Below are 24,244 nucleotides of genomic sequence, written 5' to 3'. Positions count from 1 at the left end.
CTCCTCATAGAAAAAATAACTCAGAAATACACAGTAATCGTGGTAATGTCGGCATTCTAGCATTTCCTGTTTGATAACTGAAAGTGGGGTGCTTTTACACTTTCCTGTCATCTCCCAATTAGAATTGTAGGTATATCCACAGGTGATAATTGGGACATATACCAGTAGCTGCCATGAGGATTTGATCTTGAACATTCTAGGACTTCCTTATACAAGTTAAATGAACATTTGAGAATAATAACTATGGACTAGATTACAAGTGGCACGCTAACTGCTACGCGCAAGCAATATTGTGTATTTCTTTTTAATGACACGATGAGTCCACGGATCATCTTAATTACTAATGGGATATTCACCTCCTGGTCAGCAGGAGGTGGCAAAGAGCACCACAGCAGAGCTGATAAATATCACCTCCCTTCACTCCCAACCCAGTCATTCTCTTTGCCTGCGTTAGTGATAGGAAGTGGCAAAGTGAGGTGTTAGAAAAGAATTTTCAATCAAGAGTTTATTATTTTTAAAGTGGTACAGGATTGTGCTGCTTTGTCCTAGGGTGTAGCCGTAGTCCATATCAGTCTCTACAGTAGAGCTTTAGAGTAATGGGAACTTAAAAAACAGTGACATCACTCCACCCCATAATAGACATAAAGCAACATTTAAAAAACAAGGGTAAACTTAAAAACTAAACATTTAGAGACTTGCTACAATACTTCATAGGTATATAGAACACAATCATAGCTATACTAATCCAGCCTCAGATACAAGTCCTGGATCACACCTATTTAATCATTGTCCATGATGTGAGCACATCAGAACCCGGAGCAGCACAAACTACAACCTCAGTGCAAAGTAAAGTGGACAGAAGCCGAAAGTGTGACACACCCATAATTGTTATGGACTATACGTACTACAGAACAGAACTACTGCAACAACTCAATGATGGATTAACTTATAAGATATTAACTCACAACCCCACAACCTTGTACAAGAAGAAACTGGATGACAGTCGGACTTATGTACTCAATTGTGGCCACATTGAAAGAGCTATCTATGAATTTCACACCAAAGAGCACCCCATACATCCTATCATCTACACCATCCCAAAGATCCATAAGGACCAAGTCAATTCATTAGGTCTGCAGATGGGTCCCTCTTCCAGAATTTGACTAAGTTTATTGACTTACTGACCTACAAGATTTAGCTAGAATCACAGAGGCATTTTTACTTGACTCTATAGAGCTGATTAAACTACTCCATAATAGAGTGTTTCCTAAACACTGCATATTATTCACCCTTGATGTTAACAGCCTCTACATCATCATTCCTCATGATGTAGGTGTAGAGGCTGTTCGACAATTAAGAAGCATATATTGCCGTCGTCCCCCCATTGAAGTGCTATTGGGCTGGCTCTTGATGTGCCTCATGCACAGTTACTTTAGGTTTGAGGACTCATTTTACCTCCAATTGGTGGGCACTGCGATGGGATCAATCTTGGCCCCATCGTATGCCAATCTATTAATGGCCTGGTTCGAGAAAAGATACATTTTTAAATGCAGGAATTCCAATGTCCTCCTTTATCGGAGATACATTGACGACCTCTTTGTAATGTGGGAGGGGGGTACCACGGAAGAACTCATTGAATGGATTGAATCCCTGAATAATTCTGAAGTATCAGTTAAACTGAAAAGTTAAGGGATGAAATGAGGATACACTTCTTTGATCTGTGCATCTTTAAATCAGAGACTGAGTTGGGTTGCTACTTAAAGACGACATTATACTCCAAACCCACGGACAGAAACACTATATTACAGTACAGCAGCTATCATCCAATGCAATTTAAAAGAGGTATTGTCAAGTCACAACTCTTGAGGGTCATCCGGCATTACTCGGACCCGACTTTAAAGCAGGTTCAATTAGAAGAAATGAAAATAAAGTTTTTGAATAGGAGCTATAACCCTAACATGGTTAATGAAATATTGGGTGATGTAACACATTGTGACCATATGGCCCTGATACAAAGAAAAACCAAGCTGAATGAAAGACAAAATTATCAGATTATTCATTTCACCACAAGTTTCAAACCAGCTACTAAAACAAAGAATGGCTGCTACAAATGTGGTGGCTGTGTGAAATGCAGTACTCTCTTGACAGGTGAAAAATTTCATCACCCAAATTCAACCAAAACTTACTGGATCAGGCATCGTTTCACATGCACATCAGAGTACGTTGTTTATTATTTATCCTGTCCGTGTGGCCGATTTTATGTAGGCAAGACCTGCACCTCTTTCCGTGAGAGGCTTGCCAATCATAAGAGTGCTATTAGAAATGCCTTCAAAGATGGTCGCTTGGGCCAACCAGTGGCCAGACATTTGTTAGAACTTAAGCACCCTATATCACCTCTAAGAGCTTTGCTCATTCACAGAGTGGACCCACTCAAACGTGGAGGAGACAGAGACAAAGAACTGTTAAAATGTGAATCAAAATGGATTTTCAGACTCAATACCATCACACCTCTTGGTTTGAATGTCCGTTTGGACTACTCATTGTTTTATTGAACTCAATTGCTGTATTGAATCGATCTATCTATCTTGTATAAATAGTCCTAGATGCTCAGTACTGTAGTTACAGTTCTCTCTTTGTTCCTTTGCTGATATGTCTTAGAGTGTAAGTTGACTAGCTCTTGAGGTCCACCTAAGCTGAGGAGACCTGAGTTGTGAAAGGTTATTTGTCCATTCTCTTGATTTGGGCGCCTTGGAGCTATCTTGCAGCACAAATCAGAACTAGAATTGTTGCTTCCTCTCAGTGGCTCAACTTAAAATTGGGCTATCCCCTGTGTATAATGACCCTTTTGTCTAATCCCTTTTGATTGAAGTATGTGTTGTAGTGGTTAATATAGGGCTTGGCTCTTACTTTCCTCTCCCCCGCTGATGTTCATGCTTATAGATTGTGGTCTGGTAAAGTTTCTGTGTTTTAACATGAGAGGGCTCTGTATTGTCGTTGAGAGAAATGTGAGGAACAACTGTGAAGTTTATGGCAATAGCAATCTTTGCATGCCAGTAGTCTGATTGTGCTCTTGTCTCTTTTCGTGTTCTAGACGGGCCACTATAGATTTGAATATATTTCTAGTGGGGTGGGCTGCTCTATTGCTATGGGGTGATTTGGGTTCGGTTATTTCAAATGTGCGGCTGTTCAGAGGCTAATCGTGATTTGAGTGGTGTTTCCAACATTTAGCCAAGATGCGACCTGTGATGGGTAGGTTCACGCTTATCGCTTCACAGTTTAAGAGGTAGCTGAAATAGCACTGGCTAGTATGATGATGTGCTTTGCTTTGCATTGATAGTATCAATACCAGACGGGTGCTAAGTCTTGAAAATGTGTGTTTTAAATCCCGTTCGAAATAGCTAGGCCATGACTGCCTGGTTACAGACAGCTGACCGGGTTTAATGTAGACACCTGTGGTTATTTAAACTGAATTAGTTGGGCGTCTGGCCTCTGGCTGACTAAGCCTGTAATGCCGACGTGAACGGTTTGATCGCAATGATTGCATGTAAGTATAGCAGTTTTCTTCTTTCATTTATTACTGAATTGCAACTATCCCTTATTTGGAGACGTGTGGGCACTAGTGACTTAAATGGATGTACATTGCCAGCACAGTTGGGCTAAGAATTAGGTTCTTGCTGGGGTGTCTCGAATATATGCCAGTGTTTTGCTCGGTGCCATTTCTCCATGTTGTTTGATATAGTCCCTATGATCGTTGTTACAGTTGGGCTGATCTGTGGTAGTGATTTATTAACTGGTTTGGTTTCCCTCTGAGCGAGTATGGTAATGAGTATGGTAATGTATATGGTATGTACAGCTAGCAGATTGGCTTTGTTACTAATGATTAGGTATTTAAGCCTCTTTGTATTCTCTATATTTGCTATGTTGTTTGTAATCTGTGCCATATTGTGAATACAGCCGTTTCAATAAGTTTTACAATGTTTAATCAGCAAGTAGGATAATCTGTTGTCGTATGGTATATCTGGTTGTAGGGGGTGTGTTTTGACACTTTCGGCTTCTGTCCACTTGACTTTGTACTGAGGTTGTGGTTCCTGCTGCTCCTGGTTCTGATGTGCTCACATCCTAGGCAATGATTAAATAGGTGTGATCCAGGACTTGTATCTGAGGCTGGATTGTGTTCTATATACCTATGAAGTATTGTAGCAAATCTTTAAATGTTTAGTTTTAAGTTTACCCTTGTTTTTTAAATGTTGCTTTATGTCTAATGTGGTGGAGGGATGTAACTGTTGGTTTTCTATGCAAGAATTTTCTAGTATATATATTGCTTGAATTATATGTAGTCCAATTTTGTATTTTTCTAGAACATATTTATCTTGAGAAAGGCCCAAAAAGGGGACGAAACATCGACAATCAAATTGTTACCTTAATTAATTGGAAATAAAAGTTGTATTTCTGCAAAAAAATCATGTGAGTGCCCTCCCAAGATAATGAAGTTATTTTTTGTACATATACACTATAGAGGACAGCACCCAGGTAGTGAGTACACCTCAAAGTTTGGAGTGCTGGGCTACCTGCAAACTTATATATATATATATATATATATATATATATATATATTACACAGAGAGAAGCATACTCACAGGAACGAACAACTGGCAAAATACCATTGTTAGCCTGTTCTATGGCGATTTACCACCTGGGTGCAGCTTCTTTTAGCCCAGTAATGCTTTTCACAGAGAAGAACTTTCCTGTGGTATATCAGTCTGATCCCGCCTATTATGGTCAGTCCAGCGCCGAAATACCAGCAATTCCTCTATGAACAAGGAACACAGCAACCCCAGACAATCGTTTCGGCCTTCATTGGGCCTCGTCAGTGAGGTGTAGCCATATTCCTCTAAGCACACTGAGCAAGGAGTCCATGTCTGGTTTCCCCTTTTTTCCCATAGGGAGACTAAATACACACAGAGAGAAGCACACTCACAGGAACAAACAACTGGCTCAATACTATTGTTAGCCTGTTCTATGGCGATTTACCACCTGGGTGCAGCTTCTTTTAGCCCAGTAATGCTTTTCACAGAGAAGAACTTTCCTGTAGTATATCAGTCTGATCCCGCCTATTACGGTCAGTCCAGCGCCGAAATACCATGCAATTCCTCTCTGAACAAGGAACACAGCAACCCCAGACGATCGTTTCAGCCTTCATTGTGCCTCATCAGTGAGGTGTAGCCATATTCCTCTAAGCACACTGAGCAAGGAGTCCACGTCTGATTTCCCCTAAAAATATATACATGTTTTGTCTAAGCTCAATAAGAGGATGGCAATGGAGAGAAAATGAGATTTTGTTTTTCTCAAGTTAGAAAGCCACAGGTTTTTGTGGAATGTGAAAAAGTTTTTATATATATTTATTTTTTACTTTTGTTTGTTTGCTAATTTTACAGCAATTTCTTAATTCTAAGAATAAATAGCTAATTGAAACTGTCATCCACTGAAATATGTTAATATATATGTGTATATATGTATATATATATATATATATATATATATATATATATGTGTGTATGTGTGTATATATATATATATATATATATATATATATATATATATATGTTATTGGATGTTTTTATCACCAGAAATATTCCAAATTAACAGCCATTGAAATGTTTCTGAATATGTAATATACAGGATTGTGTGATTTAAAAAAAGGTATACATCTGTAATCAGTTCAAGTAGGAGTTTGTAAAAAAAACTATATATCTTTCTTATCAGAATAGGTTAAAATGGTTGAATCACAGTTGCACGTGCCTTTTACTTTGCCCAGATTGTCTGGCATTGTTGCAATAACCCTAAACTAGTCATGTACTTTATACAAGCTGGTAAGTGCTTTATTCATATGTACATTATTCCTTTATTTGGAACATATGGATTGCAATAGGGAACCTTCTCAATTTCTAGTTCTTCCTTTTTTTTCTTTATTAAAACAAAAAAAACAAGGACAAAGGGCTTTCTGTCAGTTGTTTTGATGGTAGGATACTACTTATGTCATCAGAAAGTGGCTGTTCCTCTTCATGTTTTCAGTTTTGGGGGCCTCTCAACTTTTCTCGCCACTGAATGAATGAATGAATATCCCCATAATTCTGTGGATTTTGCAGGGTTGTCACAGGATGGGACGTATGGCTCGGCTTCGATCCTAATTTTAAATGACAGTCTGGACTGCGCCTTGACAAACTCACTGTCTATGTTGTGGTGATCTAGAAGAACATGTATGCAAAACTAGAAGCAAATGCAAGTTAAACTGCTATTTGGTATATATGGACTTCAAAAAAAGATTGCTATCAGATCTGAGTGATCTCTCTTACAGTCACTGTGTGTTTTGAGTGAGAAAAAAATGCATGCAAATGAGAAAAAAATCAATAGTACAACATTGACTTGGTTTGTGTCTTTGAACAGTTTCTGCATTTAATTTAGAAAACGTTATGCTTTAACATAATAGATTTATTTTTTCTCTGTACATCTTGATTTACATTTTTTCCTTTTCATAAATATTGAGAATTTAGCTTTTTTTCCTCCATGTTTCAGGTATTCCTAGGGATCACCCTGAGAGTTACCATTCCTTTATGTGGAACAATTTCTTTAAGCACACTGATATTGTAGCAGCAAATGCACACATACTGGATGGCAACGCTGCAGATCTGCAGGCTGAGTGTGAGTTTTTTGAAAAGAAAATTGCTGAAGCTGGAGGAATTGAATTGTTTGTTGGAGGTGAGTACAAATATTCAATTTCCTTATGTTTTTGTTTAATATTTATAAGAAAAAAGAAATATTGTCAATATAAGGTGACATTTAAACTATAAAGTAGAATATGCAAAAACAATCTTTATTTGACAAAATGTTCCAATCTTGTCTGCGACAAGCTGAATGAGCAAAAAAAAATACATAAAAATAGATATCTGAAGAAATCCAGAAGAAAAACAGGGAGAGATTCAGGCCTTATGGAAACACAAGGTTACCCCAATAGAATGGTATCTAACAGAAAAAGGATAAAAAAAATGCCATTTCCCATTCGTTATGTTTTCTATACAAGGCACATTACACTTTTAGATCAGATGAATGGCAATTAAATATTTTCCAAAATAACAAGAGGTGAGACCGCGCCAAAATAAAACTGCTACACAAACAAGTCTCTGCTTCTAAAGGATATGTTAATAAATACAGAATAACAAAAGGAGCGCTCAATGAGGCTAAAGTGTCGCTGTATTGGATAGTGATGGATTAAAGTGCAAAAATGCTAATGGAACTAATAGATGTATCAGTCAGCAAGTGCAGAAGATAAACCACAAATGCCAATCACTACTACAGTCTAAGTGTCCTAGCTATGCACTATAAAATTGATTAAGAGAGAAGCAGCTACAATAAATAATCTGATATATTAACCTAGATGCAATAATTCAGTTAAAAAACAAATTAATTAACAATTATTTAAATACAAAAACAATATTACATAATCATTTAATAAAATGAATGAATTTGTTACTTAAACATTTAATAAAAATGGATTAAGGTCGACCTTATAACAAAAGTAAAAGTAATAATAAAATACAAAAATGTCACAAGCTCATAAAGATTAATTTGGAAAAGCGTTGCTCTTTTAAACTCTGCACACGGAGTGTATTCTGTATATCCGCATAGAGCTAATTTACCATTGTTTCACGGCGCTCCTGAATTTTGGCCAAGGCACCTCTGACTGTCCGGGCTGATTGTATATTAGCCGGTCAGTTCAGGAGGTTATTCAGCTAGCAGCCGTATTTTGGTGTAAGCTCCAGGATTGCGGATTAGCCACAGTGTTTATAACATTGCTTACTATCTTGTTATTTAACGCTGTCATTAGTATTACAATATTTCCTGCTCAGCATTTGTTATTTAACTGTGGAGACAATCTGGGACTTCAGAAAGAACAATACGGCTTTATATTGGGCAATAACTTCGCAGATTTCAGTTTTCTGACACTGTGAGTACAGAGTGATTATTTAACGCACGGCTCTTTACACTGCCTTAAGGAGACTTTCTTTTGTCACCAGGAATTTATCGTTCACACGGACCTAAAGCACACACGCACTCAGGATCTAAAGACTTTTTCAAAGACCTTTGGCTTTTGAGGACTTTTTATCTGTTATAAGGACATTTATCACTTATTCATCAATTTATTTATACATTATTTATTTTTATTGTCACATTTTTGTATTTTATTATTACTTTTACTTTTGTTATAAGGTCGACCTTAATCCATTTTTATTAAATGTTTAAGTAACAAATTCGTTCATTTTATTAAATGATTATGTAATATTGTTTTTGTATTTAAATAATTGTTAATTAATTTGTTTTTTAACTGAATTATTGCATCTAGGTTAATATATCAGATTATTTATTGTAGCTGCTTCTCTCTTAATCAATTTTATAGTGCATAGGTAGGACACTTAGATTGTAGTAGTGATTGGCATTTGTGGTTTATCTTCTGCGCTTGCTGACTGATACATCGATTAGTTCCATTAGCATTTTTGCACTTTAATCCATCACTATCCAATTAAATATTTTCCCCAGAGCCAAGTTGTCATTTATAAAAGCAATGCATGGATGTCTAATGCCCGCTACACAATACCAGTTAGGGTTTTCATACGTTATCAACCCCTTCACTGTCAGGAATTTCAGAGAAAAACTTGCCGAAATACCGGGCAATTTTAAACATTTTTGCTATGACTCCGTTTAAACAGAATTAGAGCCTTTTTTTTTTTATTTACCTACAACATCTCTCTCTCTCTCTCTCTCTCTCTCTCTATCTATATATATCTTTCAGTGGATGACAGTTTCAATTAGCTATTTATTATTCTTAGAATTAAGAAATTGCTGTAAAATTAGCAAACGAGTAAAAAAATATATATAAAAACTTTTTCACATGTCTTTATCTGTAGTTATGTCTAAAATTATGCAATGGGGTAACTTTTATTTGTTATAGTAGAGGTGCCCAAATTCTAAAAATGTACCCCAAAACTATATATATTTTTAAAGTAGACAACCCAAGGTATTGCTCTACTTATATTTCAAACCGCCACTTGGCCACCAAATGCGATCATATAAAAAAAAAAATCTTAATATTTTCACAAACTTTGGGTTTCTCACTGAAATTATTTACACAAAAATACTGCAGTTATAAGACACATGGTTATTAAAGCTTCCCTAGGATCCCCTTTATTTGGAAATGGCAAACATACATAGCTTTGCCATTGTTTTTTGGTAATTAGAAGGCAGCTGATTGCAGCTGTGCATCACACTTTTGAAATTGCCAGGGGCCAAGGGTTTAATCAGTTTGCTGTTAAGGGTAATTTTTGCTGCAGTGTAGGGATTACCCTCCCTGATCCCTACCACACAACTCTCTTCCCCCCTCCCACTGGCCACCACCATCTTAAGTACTTGAAGCCAGAATGCAGTTTAGGAATTTTAAAATTATTTTTTTTTATTACTATTTTCTGCAGTGTAGGGATCCATCCTCACCCTCCCACCTCCTTGATCCCTCCTTTCTTCCTTTTCCCTCTGGTCAACGCCATCTTTGTTACTGGCAGACTGGCTGCCAGCAACATTTTATAACATTTCTTATTTATTTATTTTTCTGTAATGTAGGGATCTTCCCCTAATGTAATGTAGGGATCTTCACCCACCTCATATACCCCATGAAAATGTTTTTGATCAGTTTACACATTTTTTTGTAGTATAGGAACCACTTCTCCCCTCCATCCGAGAACACAATTTCTGTATTGTATGGAAACCTCTCTCCCCATTCCAGTGATGAGCTACCCACCCGCCTCCTTCCTTAACCTCCACCGACTCCACTGCATCATCAATACAGACAGTGACACTGTCTGTGTTACTGTATCAATAGGCGATCTGGCTGCATATGGTAACGGAGCATGATCAGCTCTCCATTACCCTATATGAGGGCAGATGCCTTCTTCCTCCAGCAGATCCAGTACATCACTGACCCTTTTCTAAGATGCTGGTGGTACTTTGTTGTTCTCTTAGTGTTATTGCATCATGTAATTAAATACTCTAAAATTAGTTTTGTAAAAATTTGAAAGAAACTCATTTATATAACTTTTTAGCAAGAAAATAAAAAATGAAAATAAGTTTTGTATTTGATTTTGTCTTTTATGTAAATATGGATTTTTAAATATGGATATATAATGAACAAATATATAAGCATATTTGTGACTACAGAAATATTATGGGTGTTTTTTTTTCCAGCCCAACGTTCAGTATTTCATGCAAAAGTTGCAAATTCTAAACATTGCTGATTTACTTGCTGTTTCTTTTATTACACTTCAGGCATCGGTCCAGATGGTCACATAGCCTTCAATGAGCCAGGGTCAAGCTTGGTATCCAGAACTAGAGTAAAGACATTAGCCATGGACACTATATTGGCCAATGCACGATTCTTTGATGGGGTCCTCTCCAAAGTGCCGACCATGGCCTTAACAGTTGGAGTTGGAACAGTCATGGATGCAAAAGAGGTCAGTTATAGTCTTGTTCATGTGGTTTTGTATTTCAGTATTATATATAGGTGATAACTGAAGATTTGCACCTTTATGGTTCAGAGGTGCAAAATATGTAATGTATTATAATAAACATCTGCCTTGTATTTGTAATAAAATTTATAGCATTTCTTTTGTTGAGGTTTTTAATTGGTTGCATATTGTGGAAAACGTATGCATACAAAGAGAGAAGCTCTCTACCAGGAACGAACAACAGCTCAATAGCTTGCTCTATGGTGAGTTATCACCTAGGAGCAGCCTCTTTTAGCCCAGTTGTGCTGGTAGAGCACTTCTCTCTTTGTATGCATTTGTATTATGACCCTGGGGAGGTCTCCCTGATGGGGGAAACCAGATGTGGACTCCTTGCCCAGTGTGCTTAGAGAAATATGACTGCACATCAATGACGAGGCCGAAACAATCATCTGGGGTTGTCATGTTCCTTGTTCAGAGGAGAATTGCCTGGTATTTCGGGGCTGGACTGACCTTACTTGGCGGGATCAGACTGATATACTTCAGGAAAGTTTTCCTCTGTGACAAGCACAACTGGCTAAAAGAGGCTGCATATGGGTGGTAACTCGCCATAGAACAAGCTACTGAGCTGTTCCTGGTAGAGAGCTTCTCTCTTTGTATGCATATTGTGGAAAACATCATCAAAGGAAGGACTTTATCTAAAATACAGCACTGCTAATTTTAATGATCCAGTATAAATCTACTCATTTTCATCTAAAGTACAAATTCAAGGTTTTTGTATACTTTATAAGTGGTATAAATAAGTTGGGGCATGCAGCTGTCTTTGGGTTGGCTGAACCAGTCTGCTAATATCTTTTAAAGTTAGTAGACCCGAAGGAACTTAAGTTAAAGGGACAATAAATAAAAAATCCCAATAAATTAATTTAATTAATTAAAGCATTTTAATACTTATATGTATGAGTAATTAAACAGCTCTGCAGTACACTTTCATTAGTTATTTTGCCTGTAAATTAGTTCTAAAAATTAAAGATTTTTGTAATTCTCAGAAAAATGCACCTTGCTGATTTATCAAGGCTAACCCTGCTACACAACTTTCCCTAATTGGCTTAATCTGATAACAACTGCAAAACATTTCATTTTATAGTAACATTATGACCATAGGCTAACCTTGTTTTCTGCAGACTAAAGCTGAAATGGGCTCCTCCAAATAATGCAAATTGTAAAAGGAATTTAAATATTAAAGGATTGCAGTAAAAATTATGTTAATTTGTTTTAAAACCATTTAGACTAAGTTGATATTTTATTTTATAGCAACACAACAGAAATGTCTTGTAAGTTGCTTTCTGTCCCTTTTAATTGGGCACATTCAAGAGAGATAAGATAAATATACTCAATAAGATAAATATACTCAAAAGGGTCCTCAAGTGGTTTATTACTGATTTGCAAAACTCTGCACATTGTGTTAAGTGACAGTTGAATGCTAACATTTATTTCTCCAACATAGGTGTGTCCGGTCCACGGCGTCATCCTTACTTGTGGGATATTCTCTTCCCCAACAGGAAATGGCAAAGAGCCCAGCAAAGCTGGTCACATGATCCCTCCTAGGCTCCGCCTTCCCCAGTCATTCTCTTTGCCGTTGTACAGGCAACATCTCCACGGAGATGGCTTAGAGTTTTTTAGTGTTTAACTGTAGTTTTTATTATTCAATCAAGAGTTTGTTATTTTAAAATAGTGCTGGTATGTACTATTTACTCTGAAACAGAAAAGAGATGAAGATTTCTGTTTGTAAGAGGAAAATGATTTTAGCAACCGTTACTAAAATCGATGGCTGTTCCACACAGGACTGTTGAGAGGAATTAACTTCAGTTGGGGGAACAGTGAGCAGACTTTTGCTGCTTGAGGTATGACACATTCTAACAAGACGATGTAATGCTGGAAGCTGTCATTTTCCCTATGGGATCCGGTAAGCCATTTTATTACAGACAGTAAATAAGGGCTTCACAAGGGCTTTTTAAGACTGTAGACATTTTCTGGGCTAAATCGATTTATATATAAACATATTTTATACTCCATAGCCTTGAGGAATTATTTTAATCTTGGGAAGTTTGTAAAATAACCGGCAGGCACTGTATTGGACACCTTATTCTCTAGGGGCTTTCCCTAATCATAGGCAGAGTCTCATTTTCGCGCCTGTATTGCGCACTTGTTTTTGAGAAGCATGACATGCAGATGCATGTGTGAGGAGCTCTGATACATAGAAAAGACTTTCTGAAGGCGTCATTTGGTATCGTATTCCCCTTTGGGCTTGGTTGGGTCTCAGCAAAGCAGATACCAGGGACTGTAAAGGGGTTAAATATAAAAACGGCTCCGGTTCCGTTATTTTAAGGGTTAAAGCTTCCAAATTTGGTGTGCAATACTTTTAAGGCTTTAAGACACTGTGGTGAAATTTTGGTGAATTTTGAACAATTCCTTCATACTTTTTCGCAATTGCAGTAATAAAGTGTGTTCAGTTTAAAATTTAAAGTGACAGTAACGGTTTTATTTTAAAACGTTTTTTGTACTTTGTTATCAAGTTTATGCCTGTTTAACATGTCTGAACTGCCAGATAGACTGTGTTCTGAATGTGGGGAAGCCAAGGTCCCTTCTCATTTAAATAGATGTGATTTATGTGACACAAAATTTAGAGAAAATGATGCCCAAGATGATTCCTCAAGTGAGGGGAGTAAGCATGGTACTGCATCATCCCCTCCTTCGTCTACACCAGTCTTGCCCACACAAGAGGCCCCTAGTACATCTAGCGCGCCAATACTCCTTACTATGCAACAATTAACGGCTGTAATGGATAATTCTATCAAAAACATTTTAGCCAAAATGCCCACTTATCAGCGAAAGCGCGACTGCTCTGTTTTAGAAAATACTGAAGAGCATGAGGACGCTGATGATATTGTTTCTGAAGGGCCCCTACACCAGTCTGAGGGGGCCAGGGAGGTTTTGTCTGAGGGAGAAATTTCAGATTCAGGGAAAATTTCTCAACAAGCTGAACCTGATGTGATTACATTTAAATTTAAGTTGGAACATCTCCGCGCTCTGCTTAAGGAGGTGTTATCCACTCTGGATGATTGTGAGAATTTGGTCATCCCAGAGAAACTATGTAAAATGGAGGCCCCCCGAAGCTTTTCCTATACCCAAGCGGGTGGCGGACATTGTAAATAAAGAATGGGAAAGGCCCGGTATACCTTTCGTCCCTCCCCCCATATTTAAAAAATTGTTTCCTATGGTCGACCCCAGAAAGGACTTATGGCAGACAGTCCCCAAGGTCGAGGGGGCGGTTTCTACTTTAAACAAACGCACCACTATACCCATAGAAGATAGTTGTGCTTTCAAAGATCCTATGGATAAAAAATTAGAAGGTTTGCTTAAAAAGATGTTTGTTCAGCAAGGTTACCTTCTACAACCAATTTCATGCATTGTCCCTGTCACTACAGCCGCGTGTTTCTGGTTCGATGAGCTAGAAAAGGCGATCACTAGTAATTCTCCTTCTTATGAGGAGATTATGGACAGAATCCGTGCTCTCAAATTGGCTAATTCTTTCACCCTAGACGCCACTTTGCAATTGGCTAGGTTAGCGGCGAAAAATTCTGGGTTTGCTTTTGTGGCGCGCAGAGCGCTTTGGTTAAAATCTTGGTCAGCGGATGCGTCTTCCAAGAACAAATTGCTTAACATTCCTTTCAAGGGGAAAACGCTGTTTGGCCCTGACTTGAAAGAGATTATCTCTGATATCACTGGGGGCAAGGGCCACGCCCTTCCTCAGGATAGGTCTTTCAAGGCCAAAAATAAACCTAATTTTCGTCCCTTTCGTAGAAACGGACCAGCCCCAAGTGCTACGTCCTCTAAGCAAGAGGGTAATACTTCTCAAGCCAAGCCAGCCTGGAGACCAATGCAAGGCTGGAACAAGGGAAAGCAGGCCAAGAAACCTGCCACTGCTACCAAGACAGCATGAGATGTTGGCCCCCGATCCGGGACCGGATCTGGTGGGGGGCAGACTCTCTCTCTTCGCTCAGGCTTGGGCAAGAGATGTTCTGGATCCTTGGGCGCTAGAAATAGTCTCCCAAGGTTATCTTCTGGAATTCAAAGGGCTTCCCCCAAGGGGGAGGTTCCACAGGTCTCAATTGTCTTCAGACCACATAAAAAAACAGGCATTCTTACATTGTGTAGAAGACCTGTTAAAAATGGGAGTGATTCATCCTGTTCCATTAGGAGAACAAGGGATGGGGTTCTACTCCAATCTGTTCGTAGTTCCCAAAAAAGAGGGAACGTTCAGACCAATCTTAGATCTCAAGATCCTAAACAAGTTTCTCAAGGTTCCATCGTTCAAAATGGAAACCATTCGAACAATTCTTCCTTCCATCCAGGAAGGTCAATTCATGACCACGGTGGATTTAAAGGATGCGTATCTACATATTCCTATCCACAAGGAACATCATCGGTTCCTAAGGTTCGCATTCCTGGACAAGCATTACCAGTTTGTGGCACTTCCGTTCGGATTAGCCACTGCTCCAAAGATTTTCACAAAGGTACTAGGGTCCCTTCTAGCGGTGCTAAGACCAAGGGGCATTGCAGTAGTACCTTACTTGGACGACATTCTGATTCAAGCGTCGTCCCTTCCTCTAGCAAAGGCTCACACGGACTTTGTCCTGGCCTTTCTCAGATCTCACGGATGGAAAGTGAACGTAGAAAAGAGTTCTCTATCTCCGTCAACGAGGGTTCCCTTCTTGGGAACAATAATAGACTCCTTAGAAATGAGGATTTTTCTGACAGAGGCCAGAAAAACAAAACTTCTAAACTCTTGTCAAATACTTCGTTCCGTTCCTCTTCCTTCCATAGCGCAGTGCATGGAAGTAATAGGTTTGATGGTAGCGGCAATGGACATAGTTCCTTTTGCGCGCATTCATCTAAGACCATTACAACTGTGCATGCTCAGTCAGTGGAATGGGGACTATACAGACTTGTCTCCGACGATACAAGTAAATCAGAGGACCAGAGATTCACTCCGTTGGTGGCTGTCCCTGGACAACCTGTCACAGGGGATGAGCTTCCGCAGACCAGAGTGGGTCATTGTCACGACCGACGCCAGTCTGATGGGCTGGGGCGCGGTCTGGGGACCCCTGAAAGCTCAGGGTCTTTGGTCTCGGGAAGAATCTCTTCTACTGATAAATATTCTGGAACTGAGAGCGATACTCAATGCTCTCAAGGCTTGGCCTCAGCTAGCAAAGGCCAAGTTCATACGGTTTCAATCAGACAACATGACGACTGTTGCGTACATCAACCATCAGGGGGGAACAAGGAGTTCCCTGGCGATGGAAGAAGTGACCAAAATCATTCAATGGGCGGAGACTCACTCCTGCCACTTGTCTGCAATCCACATCCCAGGAGTGGAAAATTGGGAAGCGGATTTTCTGAGTCGTCAGACATTACATCCGGGGGAGTGGGAACTCCATCCGGAAATCTTTGCCCAAATTACTCAACTGTGGGGCATTCCAGACATGGATCTGATGGCCTCTCGTCAGAACTTCAAGGTTCCTTGCTACGGGTCCAGATCCAGGGATCCCAAGGCGACTCTAGTAGATGCACTAGTAGCACCTTGGACCTTCAAACTAGCTTATGTATTCCCGCCGTTTCCTCTCATCCCCAGGCTGGTAGCCAGGATCAATCAGGAGAGGGCATCGGTGATCTTGATAGCTCCTGCGTGGCCACGCAGGACTTGGTATGCAGACCTGGTGAATATGTCATCTGCTCCACCATGGAAGCTACCTTTGAGACGAGACCTTCTTGTTCAAGGTCCGTTCGAACATCCGAATCTGGTCTCACTCCAACTGACTGCTTGGAGATTGAACGCTTGATCTTATCAAAGCGAGGGTTCTCAGATTCTGTTATTGATACTCTTGTTCAGGCCAGAAAGCCTGTAACTAGAAAAATTTACCACAAAATATGGAAAAAATATATCTGTTGGTGTGAATCTAAAGGATTCCCTTGGGACAAGGTAAAAATTCCTAAGATTCTATCCTTTCTTCAAGAAGGATTGGAGAAAGGATTATCTGCAAGTTCCTTGAAGGGACAGATTTCTGCCTTGTCTGTGTTACTTCACAAAAAGCTGGCAGCTGTGCCAGATGTTCAAGCCTTTGTTCAGGCTCTGGTTAGAATCAAGCCTGTTTACAAACCTTTGACTCCTCCTTGGAGTCTCAATTTAGTTCTTTCAGTTCTTCAGGGGGTTCCGTTTGAACCCTTACATTCCGTTGATATTAAGTTATTATCTTGGAAAGTTTTGTTTTTGGTTGCAATTTCTTCTGCTAGAAGAGTTTCAGAATTATCTGCTCTGCAGTGTTCTCCTCCTTATCTGGTGTTCCATGCAGATAAGGTGGTTTTACGTACTAAACCTGGTTTTCTTCCGAAAGTTGTTTCTAACAAAAACATTAACCAGGAGATAGTCGTGCCTTCTTTGTGTCCGAATCCAGTTTCAAAGAAGGAACGTTTGTTGCACAATTTGGATGTTGTTCGCGCTCTAAAATTCTATTTAGATGCTACAAAGGATTTTAGACAAACATCTTCCTTGTTTGTTGTTTATTCTGGTAAAAGGAGAGGTCAAAAAGCAACTTCTACCTCTCTCTCTTTTTGGATTAAAAGCATCATCAGATTGGCTTATGAGACTGCCGGACGGCAGCCTCCTGAAAGAATCACAGCTCATTCCACTAGGGCTGTGGCTTCCACATGGGCCTTCAAGAACGAGGCTTCTGTTGATCAGATATGTAAGGCAGCGACTTGGTCTTCACTGCACACTTTTACCAAATTTTACAAGTTTGATACTTTTGCTTCTTCTGAGGCTATTTTTGGGAGAAAGGTTTTGCAAGCCGTGGTGCCTTCCATTTAGGTGACCTGATTTGCTCCCTCCCTTCATCCGTGTCCTAAAGCTTTGGTATTGGTTCCCACAAGTAAGGATGACGCCGTGGACCGGACACACCTATGTTGGAGAAAACAGAATTTATGTTTACCTGATAAATTACTTTCTCCAACGGTGTGTCCGGTCCACGGCCCGCCCTGGTTTTTTAATCAGGTCTGATAATTTATTTTCTTTAACTACAGTCACCACGGTATCATATGATTTCTCCTATGCAAATATTCCTCCTTTACGTCGGTCGAATGACTGGGGAAGGCGGAGCCTAGGAGGGATCATGTGACCAGCTTTGCTGGGCTCTTTGCCATTTCCTGTTGGGGAAGAGAATATCCCACAAGTAAGGATGACGCCGTGGACCGGACACACCGTTGGAGAAAGTAATTTATCAGGTAAACATAAATTCTGTTTTTGTATGTAGATAATTTGAAATCAATGGCAATTACTGTGCACATATTGTACAATTACTGTGCACATATTTTATTATTGCACTGTTTCTTGTGTGTATATAGCAGTGTGTTTACCGCATGCAAAGGGATTAAACATTTAATTAAAGTCAACTCTAGAGCAGCAATGCTCTACTGAAAGCCAATTGAACACATCTAGTAAGCCAATGAAAAGAGATAAATGTGTTTAGCCACCAATCAACAGCTAGCTTCCAGCAGTGTAGGATATGTACATATTCCTTTTTAACAAAGGATACCAATAGAATACAAACATTTAGACCTAGACCTGACATAGAACTTTGCAACGGGGCAGTAGGAGTGCAAGTCTCGTTGACCACGGCGAGGCCCTGCTATTTCTGCATGTCTGACTGCTGAGGCATATGGAAATAGCACAGTCTCGTCGCTATTAGTGAAACCTGGAAATGCCTTGAGACACCCTACATACAAGGTATGTTTGCCGTTGGGTCAATAAATGTACTCTGCAACAGGAATACAAATATTTGTGGTAGTCACTTGTCTACCTACTGTATTTTTCATCTTCTAGGTTATGATTCTCATAACTGGTGCCCATAAAGCTTTTGCCCTATACAAAGCCATAGAGGAAGGTGTAAACCACATGTGGACAGTGTCAGCCTTCCAGCAGCACCCAAGTACAGTGTTTGTCTGTGACGAGGATGCAACTCTGGAACTTCGTGTAAAGACTGTAAAATATTTTAAAGGTATGTCCCAATTTATGGCCTCAATAATGTCTTAATCTTTTGTTACCATCAGTTTGCTATGAAGCACTTGTTCATGAATGAGCCAAAAGAGCAGTGACTTTAAAGTTTCAAGATCACAGTAGCTTCCAAAGTTTATACTCAAAAAGTAAGGAAATTCAGCACTCTTTTATAAAATAGTAACAACGTTTATTTTCAAAGAAGAATTTATAAAAAAAAAATTGTTTTAAAAAAAACCCACCACAAATCACAGCATAGAAAGCACATAAATACAAGTGAAAAAAGCATCCTAGTGAGTAATGGATACAAAGGTAAAAATTCCTAACCAGCTTAAGGGACTTGCAACACTCTACTGACCACAGACCTCACTAGAATAAAGTGAGAAAATGTCTGCTTAGAATATGTTTGGGATCTATGCTATCCCTCACTGTAGGAGCAATATTAGCAGCAAATACAGAATGTGTAGATCATACAGTCAGCTTATTAGTACAGAATAAACAGGGAGGTGGTAAATGCAGCACTAAGCTCATCATGCAGGTATGGTTAGATAGAGTAGATGGCAGCATTCCAAGCGTGTGTTAAAACTTGATATATACGATGCTGATCAATAATGTGTCAGTAGGATCAGTATTCAGGCATACATAAATTGTACCACAGATATATCAAAATGTTACTCAAATCACACTTGTGCAGTAATCATGCTGACTGAACGGTTAGAAGGTTCTATAGCACAGCCTCACACGGCCCTGTGCTAATGCACTGGCGTGAACAAAAATTACCAGTCAGCACAAACCATGCAAGCCGCCTTATTGCACGGATCCTCGCCCTAGTCAAGAGCTCAAGTCTACACAAGCTGCTAGGTCATGTGACAAGACATGTCCAATGGCATATTGACTATTTTGTAGACCGGAGCTCTTGACTAGAGGGAGGATGATCACTTCCCAGTAGATATAGCTGGGCTGAAATTCAAATACCCCGCACTCCGGCCGCCCACTTCAAAAGTAATTTTCTTTCCTATGGCATGGAGAGTCCACGAATCATTCCAATTACTAGTGGGATATTCACTCCTGGCCAGCAGGAGGAGGCAAAGAGCATCCCAGCAGAGCTGTTAAGTATCACTTCCCTCACCCATAACCCACAGTCATTCTCTTTGCCTCTGTCAAGGGAGGATGTGCGAAGTTGGAGTCTGAAGATATTTAATCCTTTTATGGGTACTTTTCCCTGCAAGCAAGAATTTAGGGCTGTGCTGTGTCCATGTCAATCTCTTTAGTAAGAGTAATGGTGCCTTATAGCAGTTAGAAGGCGGCGAAGTGGTCCTTGCTTTATTTCTTACTATGCTATCCCCATTATAGAAAACCGAGTTGGTTACGCTGCTTTTTCTTTTTCTACAGGTCACTGTTAGATCTGGAGTAATCTGACCCAGCTAAGAAGCTATTCCCTGCCTGACTGCTGCCTCTACAGGCAAGTTCTTTCCCTTCTAGGTTAGAAGGTACCAGCACTCTAGGAGTTAATTGTGTAAGATTTCTGTGGAGTGTGGACAGTAATCAGGGGAACGTGAATGCTTATATAGAGCATATTATTTTCAGGGCGGCGAACATGTAAAGGACACTGCATTAAGGGACTTTCTGGCTGAGAGGACTCTTGTTATATAGTGGGCTATATAGGTGTCTGGGATCTGTAAATTTGGGGTATTTATCCTCCTTTACGTTTTATGTTTGCCATAGTTTCGGCAGCTTCCTGTTGCTGTCATGTTACTTGTCTTTCAGCCGCTCCGCTTTGGCCTTAGTTAGAGGTTTAGCCTCTATAGGAAGTGCTTTGTTTTCGCTCCATTTCTTTCAGAGTAAAAGGCGGATGACATAGTTACTTGGATTGCGGTCATGTGACCGTGTTGGTTTTGTGCTTCCTCTATCTGGCTCCGGTGAGGACCAAGAGCTCAGTGGGATTTATCTTTTGGTCTTTAGGAGCAGTAAGCCCTCAGCAGAGCTGAGGTTTATGGTGTCTGTTTTTTTTTTGCAGCTATCAGTAAAATGTTCGCAGACATATTAGCATGTTTATTTTTGATAGAGCTAGTGTATCTTATTACGACTTTGCTGATTCCCTATCATTATGGACCTTAATGAAAATTTAAATTTGCCAATTGACAAATGTTTGTTTTGCTTGGAGGCTCAAGTGGTTCCTCCTGTGCAATTTTGCTACTCTTGTTTAAATAAGACTTTATTATTTAAAGATGCCACAACGCGCCGCTCTAGCCGTTGCTAGGGGCGCAGCCTCTCCCTTCCTGCTCGTTGCCAGGGGCTGTGTTGGGTCCGGATGCGTGCTGCGCTGACGTCATTGCCGCACGCTCCTCTCTCACTGATGCCGGTCCGGACGTCTGTGGTGTGAATCCTGCGCCTATGTAAGCCCAATCAAAACAATCTATCACTGCCCAAGTATAGGTGTTACTTTGTGCGCTCCTGGGTGTGATAGATTGTTTCTGCTTGCATTGCCTTATTGTGTTTGAACCCTGCCTTTCTGACTATTCTGCCTGTTATACCCCAGAATTGCTGGATTAATATACTGACTCTGAACTCTGCTTGTCTGACTACTCTACCTGTTTAACCCCTAAATTGCTAGACTGATACTCTGCTGCTGAACTCTGCTTGTCTGACTACTCTGCCTGTTATACCCCTAAATTGCTGGATTTATTTACTACTGCTGAACTTTGCTTGCCTGACTACTCTGCCTATTGACCCCTATTATTCTGGATTGCCTCTCTGTTGCCAAACCCTGCCTGCCTGACCATTCTAGTGGTCTGCCCTCGGACTGCTTTACCGTTGCCAAACCCGGCCTGCCTGATTATTCTATTGGATTGCCCTTGGACTGCTTTACCGTTGCCGCTGAAGACTACCCTGCCTGTGGTGAGTGCTGCTTTCCTCATCTTGCTAACTTTCTCTTCTCTGGGATATTCCCTATCTTTCCGGCTCAACGCCGTGGTAACAAGACTACTGGCCGAGTTCGGTCTCATAGAGAAGTAACCCACGAGCATTACAAAAGTTTAGATTTCTCCCCCAGAGTCTTCTGTCTCTCAGGATGATGTTGTTTTAGCAACGCCTCAGCTTTCCCCTCAAACGTCCCAAGCTTCACATGAAGTTCCCTGTGGTTCCTCTCAACAACCTCCTGGGGGTGTTTATTTACTTGGGGATTTTTCTGTGCAGATAACTTCTGCTGTTTCAGCAGCCTTATCAGCTTTTCCGAAAGTTACTGGTAAGTGCAAGAGGTAATCTAAAAAATATTAATTTTAATAAGGGTTTTGACTCCGCTAAGACTGCGTTAGTTTATCTCATTTATCTGATAAAGATGATTCCTCAGTGGCTTCTGAGGGTGAATTGTCAGATTCTGATACTGTAGTGACCAATTCTCCAGATTCAGAGGAGATTAATTTCAGATTTAAGTTAGAACACCTTCGAGTACTTTTAAAGGAGGTTCTTGCTACTTTTGAAGAATCCGACTCGTCTGTCGCGGAGAATCCTAAGAGGTCTAGTAAACTTAATAGGGTATATGATGTACCCTCATCTGTGGAAGTGTTCCCAGTTCCAGACCATATGGCAGATAGCATAACTCAGGATTGGGATAAACCAGGTATTCCTTTTTTCACATCCCCTGTTATTAAAAAGATGTTTCCTGTTGCTGACTCTATTTGTGACTCATGGCACACAGTGCCCAAGGTAGAGGGAGCTATCTCTACTCTTGCCAAGAGAACTACTATTCTTATTGAAGATAGTTGTTCTTTCAAGGATCCCATGGATAAGATGCTTGAGTTTTTTTTAAAGAAGATGTATGTACATCAGGGATTACAGTGGCAGCCTGTTGCTAGTATTGCTACAGTTGCGGAGGCAGCTTCTTATTGGTGCGATAATTTATCTAATCTCATCTTGGAAGAGACTACTGTAGAGGAGATCCAAGACAGGATCAAGGCTCTAAAGCTAGCCAATACCTTTATTTGTAATGTTAACATGCAAGTTCTTAGATTGGGAGCTAAGATTTCTGGTTTCACTGTTTTAGTTTGAAGAGCTCTGTGGTTAAAGTCTTGGTCTGCGGATGTCACATCCAAGTCCAAGCTTTTATCTTTGCCTTATAAGGGTAAAACCTTGTTTGGCCCAGGTCTGGCTGAAATAATTTCCGATATTGCAGGTGGAAAGGGCTCTTTCCTACCTCAGGATAAAAAGAATAGGCCTAAGGGTCGCCAGAATTCAAATTTTTCGTTCCTTTCGTAACTTTAATGGACAAAAGTCTTCCTCCTCCTCTTCCAAGTCGGAACAATCCAAGTCTTCTTGGAGGTCCAGTCAGCCTTGGAATAAAGGAAAGCAAGCCAAGAAGCCTTCCGCTGATCATAAATCAGTATGAAGGGATCGCCCCCGATCCTGTATTGGAGCAAGTGGGGGGCAGGCTCTCTTTCGGCAGGCTTGGATACGCGATGTCCCATATCCTTGGGCCATAGACATAGTGTCCCACGGTTACAGAATAGGATTCAAAGCTTGTCCTCCCAGGGGCAGATTCCATCTGTCAAGGTTATCTGTGGACCAGATAAAGAGGGAGGCTTTCTTAAACTGCGTAAAGGACCTATCTTCCCTGGGAGTGATTGTTCCAGTTCCTCTAGAGGAACAGGGTCTAGGATTCTATTCAAATCTTTTTGTAGTTCCCAAAAAGGAGGGCACTTTTCGTCCCATACTGGACCTAAAGTGTCTCAACCAATTCCTCAGAGTTCCGTCCTTCAAAATGGAGACCATGCATTCCATTATTCCTTTGGTGCAAGAGGGCCAGTTAATGACGACCATAGATCTGAAGAATGCGTATCTTCATGTTCCCATTCACAGAGATCATTATCAGTATCTGGAGTTTGCCTTTCTGGACAAACATTTCCAGTTTTGTTGCCCTTCCTTTTGGCCTTGCTACAGCTCCCAGAATTTTCACAAATGTTCTGGGGGCCTTTCTGGCAGTGATCAGATTCCAGGGCATTGCTGTGGCGCCTTATCTGGATGACATCTTAGTTCAAGCGTTATCTTTTCATCTAGCAAGATCTCATACAGAGATGTTGTCTATTCTACCATCCCATGGGTGGAAAGTGAATCTGAGAAAGAGTTCACTTGTACCAGATACAAGGGTATGTTATTTAGGAACAATTTATAGATTCCTTGTCCATGAAGATTTTTCTGACGGATGTCAGAAAATCCAAACTTCATGCTTCATTGCCTTTCTCTCCAGTCTGCTATTTGTCCACCAGTGGCTCAATGCATGGAGGTGATTGGTGTGATGGTTGCTTCCATTGACATCATTCCTTTGGCTCAGTTCCATCTGAGACCTCTGCAACTTTGCATGCTCAGTCATTGGAACCTGGACCACTCAGATCTCTCGCAGAGGATAAATCTGTACTCCCCAACAAGAGTCTCTTGTCTCGGGGACATGCTTCCTGAGGCCCTCCTGGGTGATCGTGACCACGGACGCCAGTCTGCTGGGCTGTGGAGCAGTTTGGGGTTCCTTAAAAGCACAGGGTCTGTGGACTCCAGAGGAGTCATCTCTTCCAATAAACATCTTGGAATTGAGAACGATCTTCAA

At 40.3% G+C, this 24,244-nt stretch overlaps 1 protein-coding gene across 1 annotated transcript in view; it reads left to right on the top strand.

Moving 5' to 3' along the window:
• GNPDA1 (glucosamine-6-phosphate deaminase 1) overlaps positions 1-24,244 on the top strand; it is a 129,473-nt gene that overhangs the window by 38,364 nt on the left and 66,865 nt on the right. Inside the window, exons 4-6 of the mRNA XM_053717167.1 lie at positions 6,574-6,756; positions 10,369-10,553; positions 18,481-18,655. Coding sequence (XP_053573142.1) covers positions 6,574-6,756; positions 10,369-10,553; positions 18,481-18,655 — 543 coding nt within the window. The remainder of the gene's footprint in view (positions 1-6,573; positions 6,757-10,368; positions 10,554-18,480; positions 18,656-24,244) is intronic.

The sequence above is a fragment of the Bombina bombina genome, chromosome 6 (assembly GCF_027579735.1).
Source record: "Bombina bombina isolate aBomBom1 chromosome 6, aBomBom1.pri, whole genome shotgun sequence".
Lineage (NCBI taxonomy): Eukaryota > Metazoa > Chordata > Amphibia > Anura > Bombinatoridae > Bombina > Bombina bombina.
This window is presented reverse-complemented; position numbering and strand designations above follow the sequence as displayed.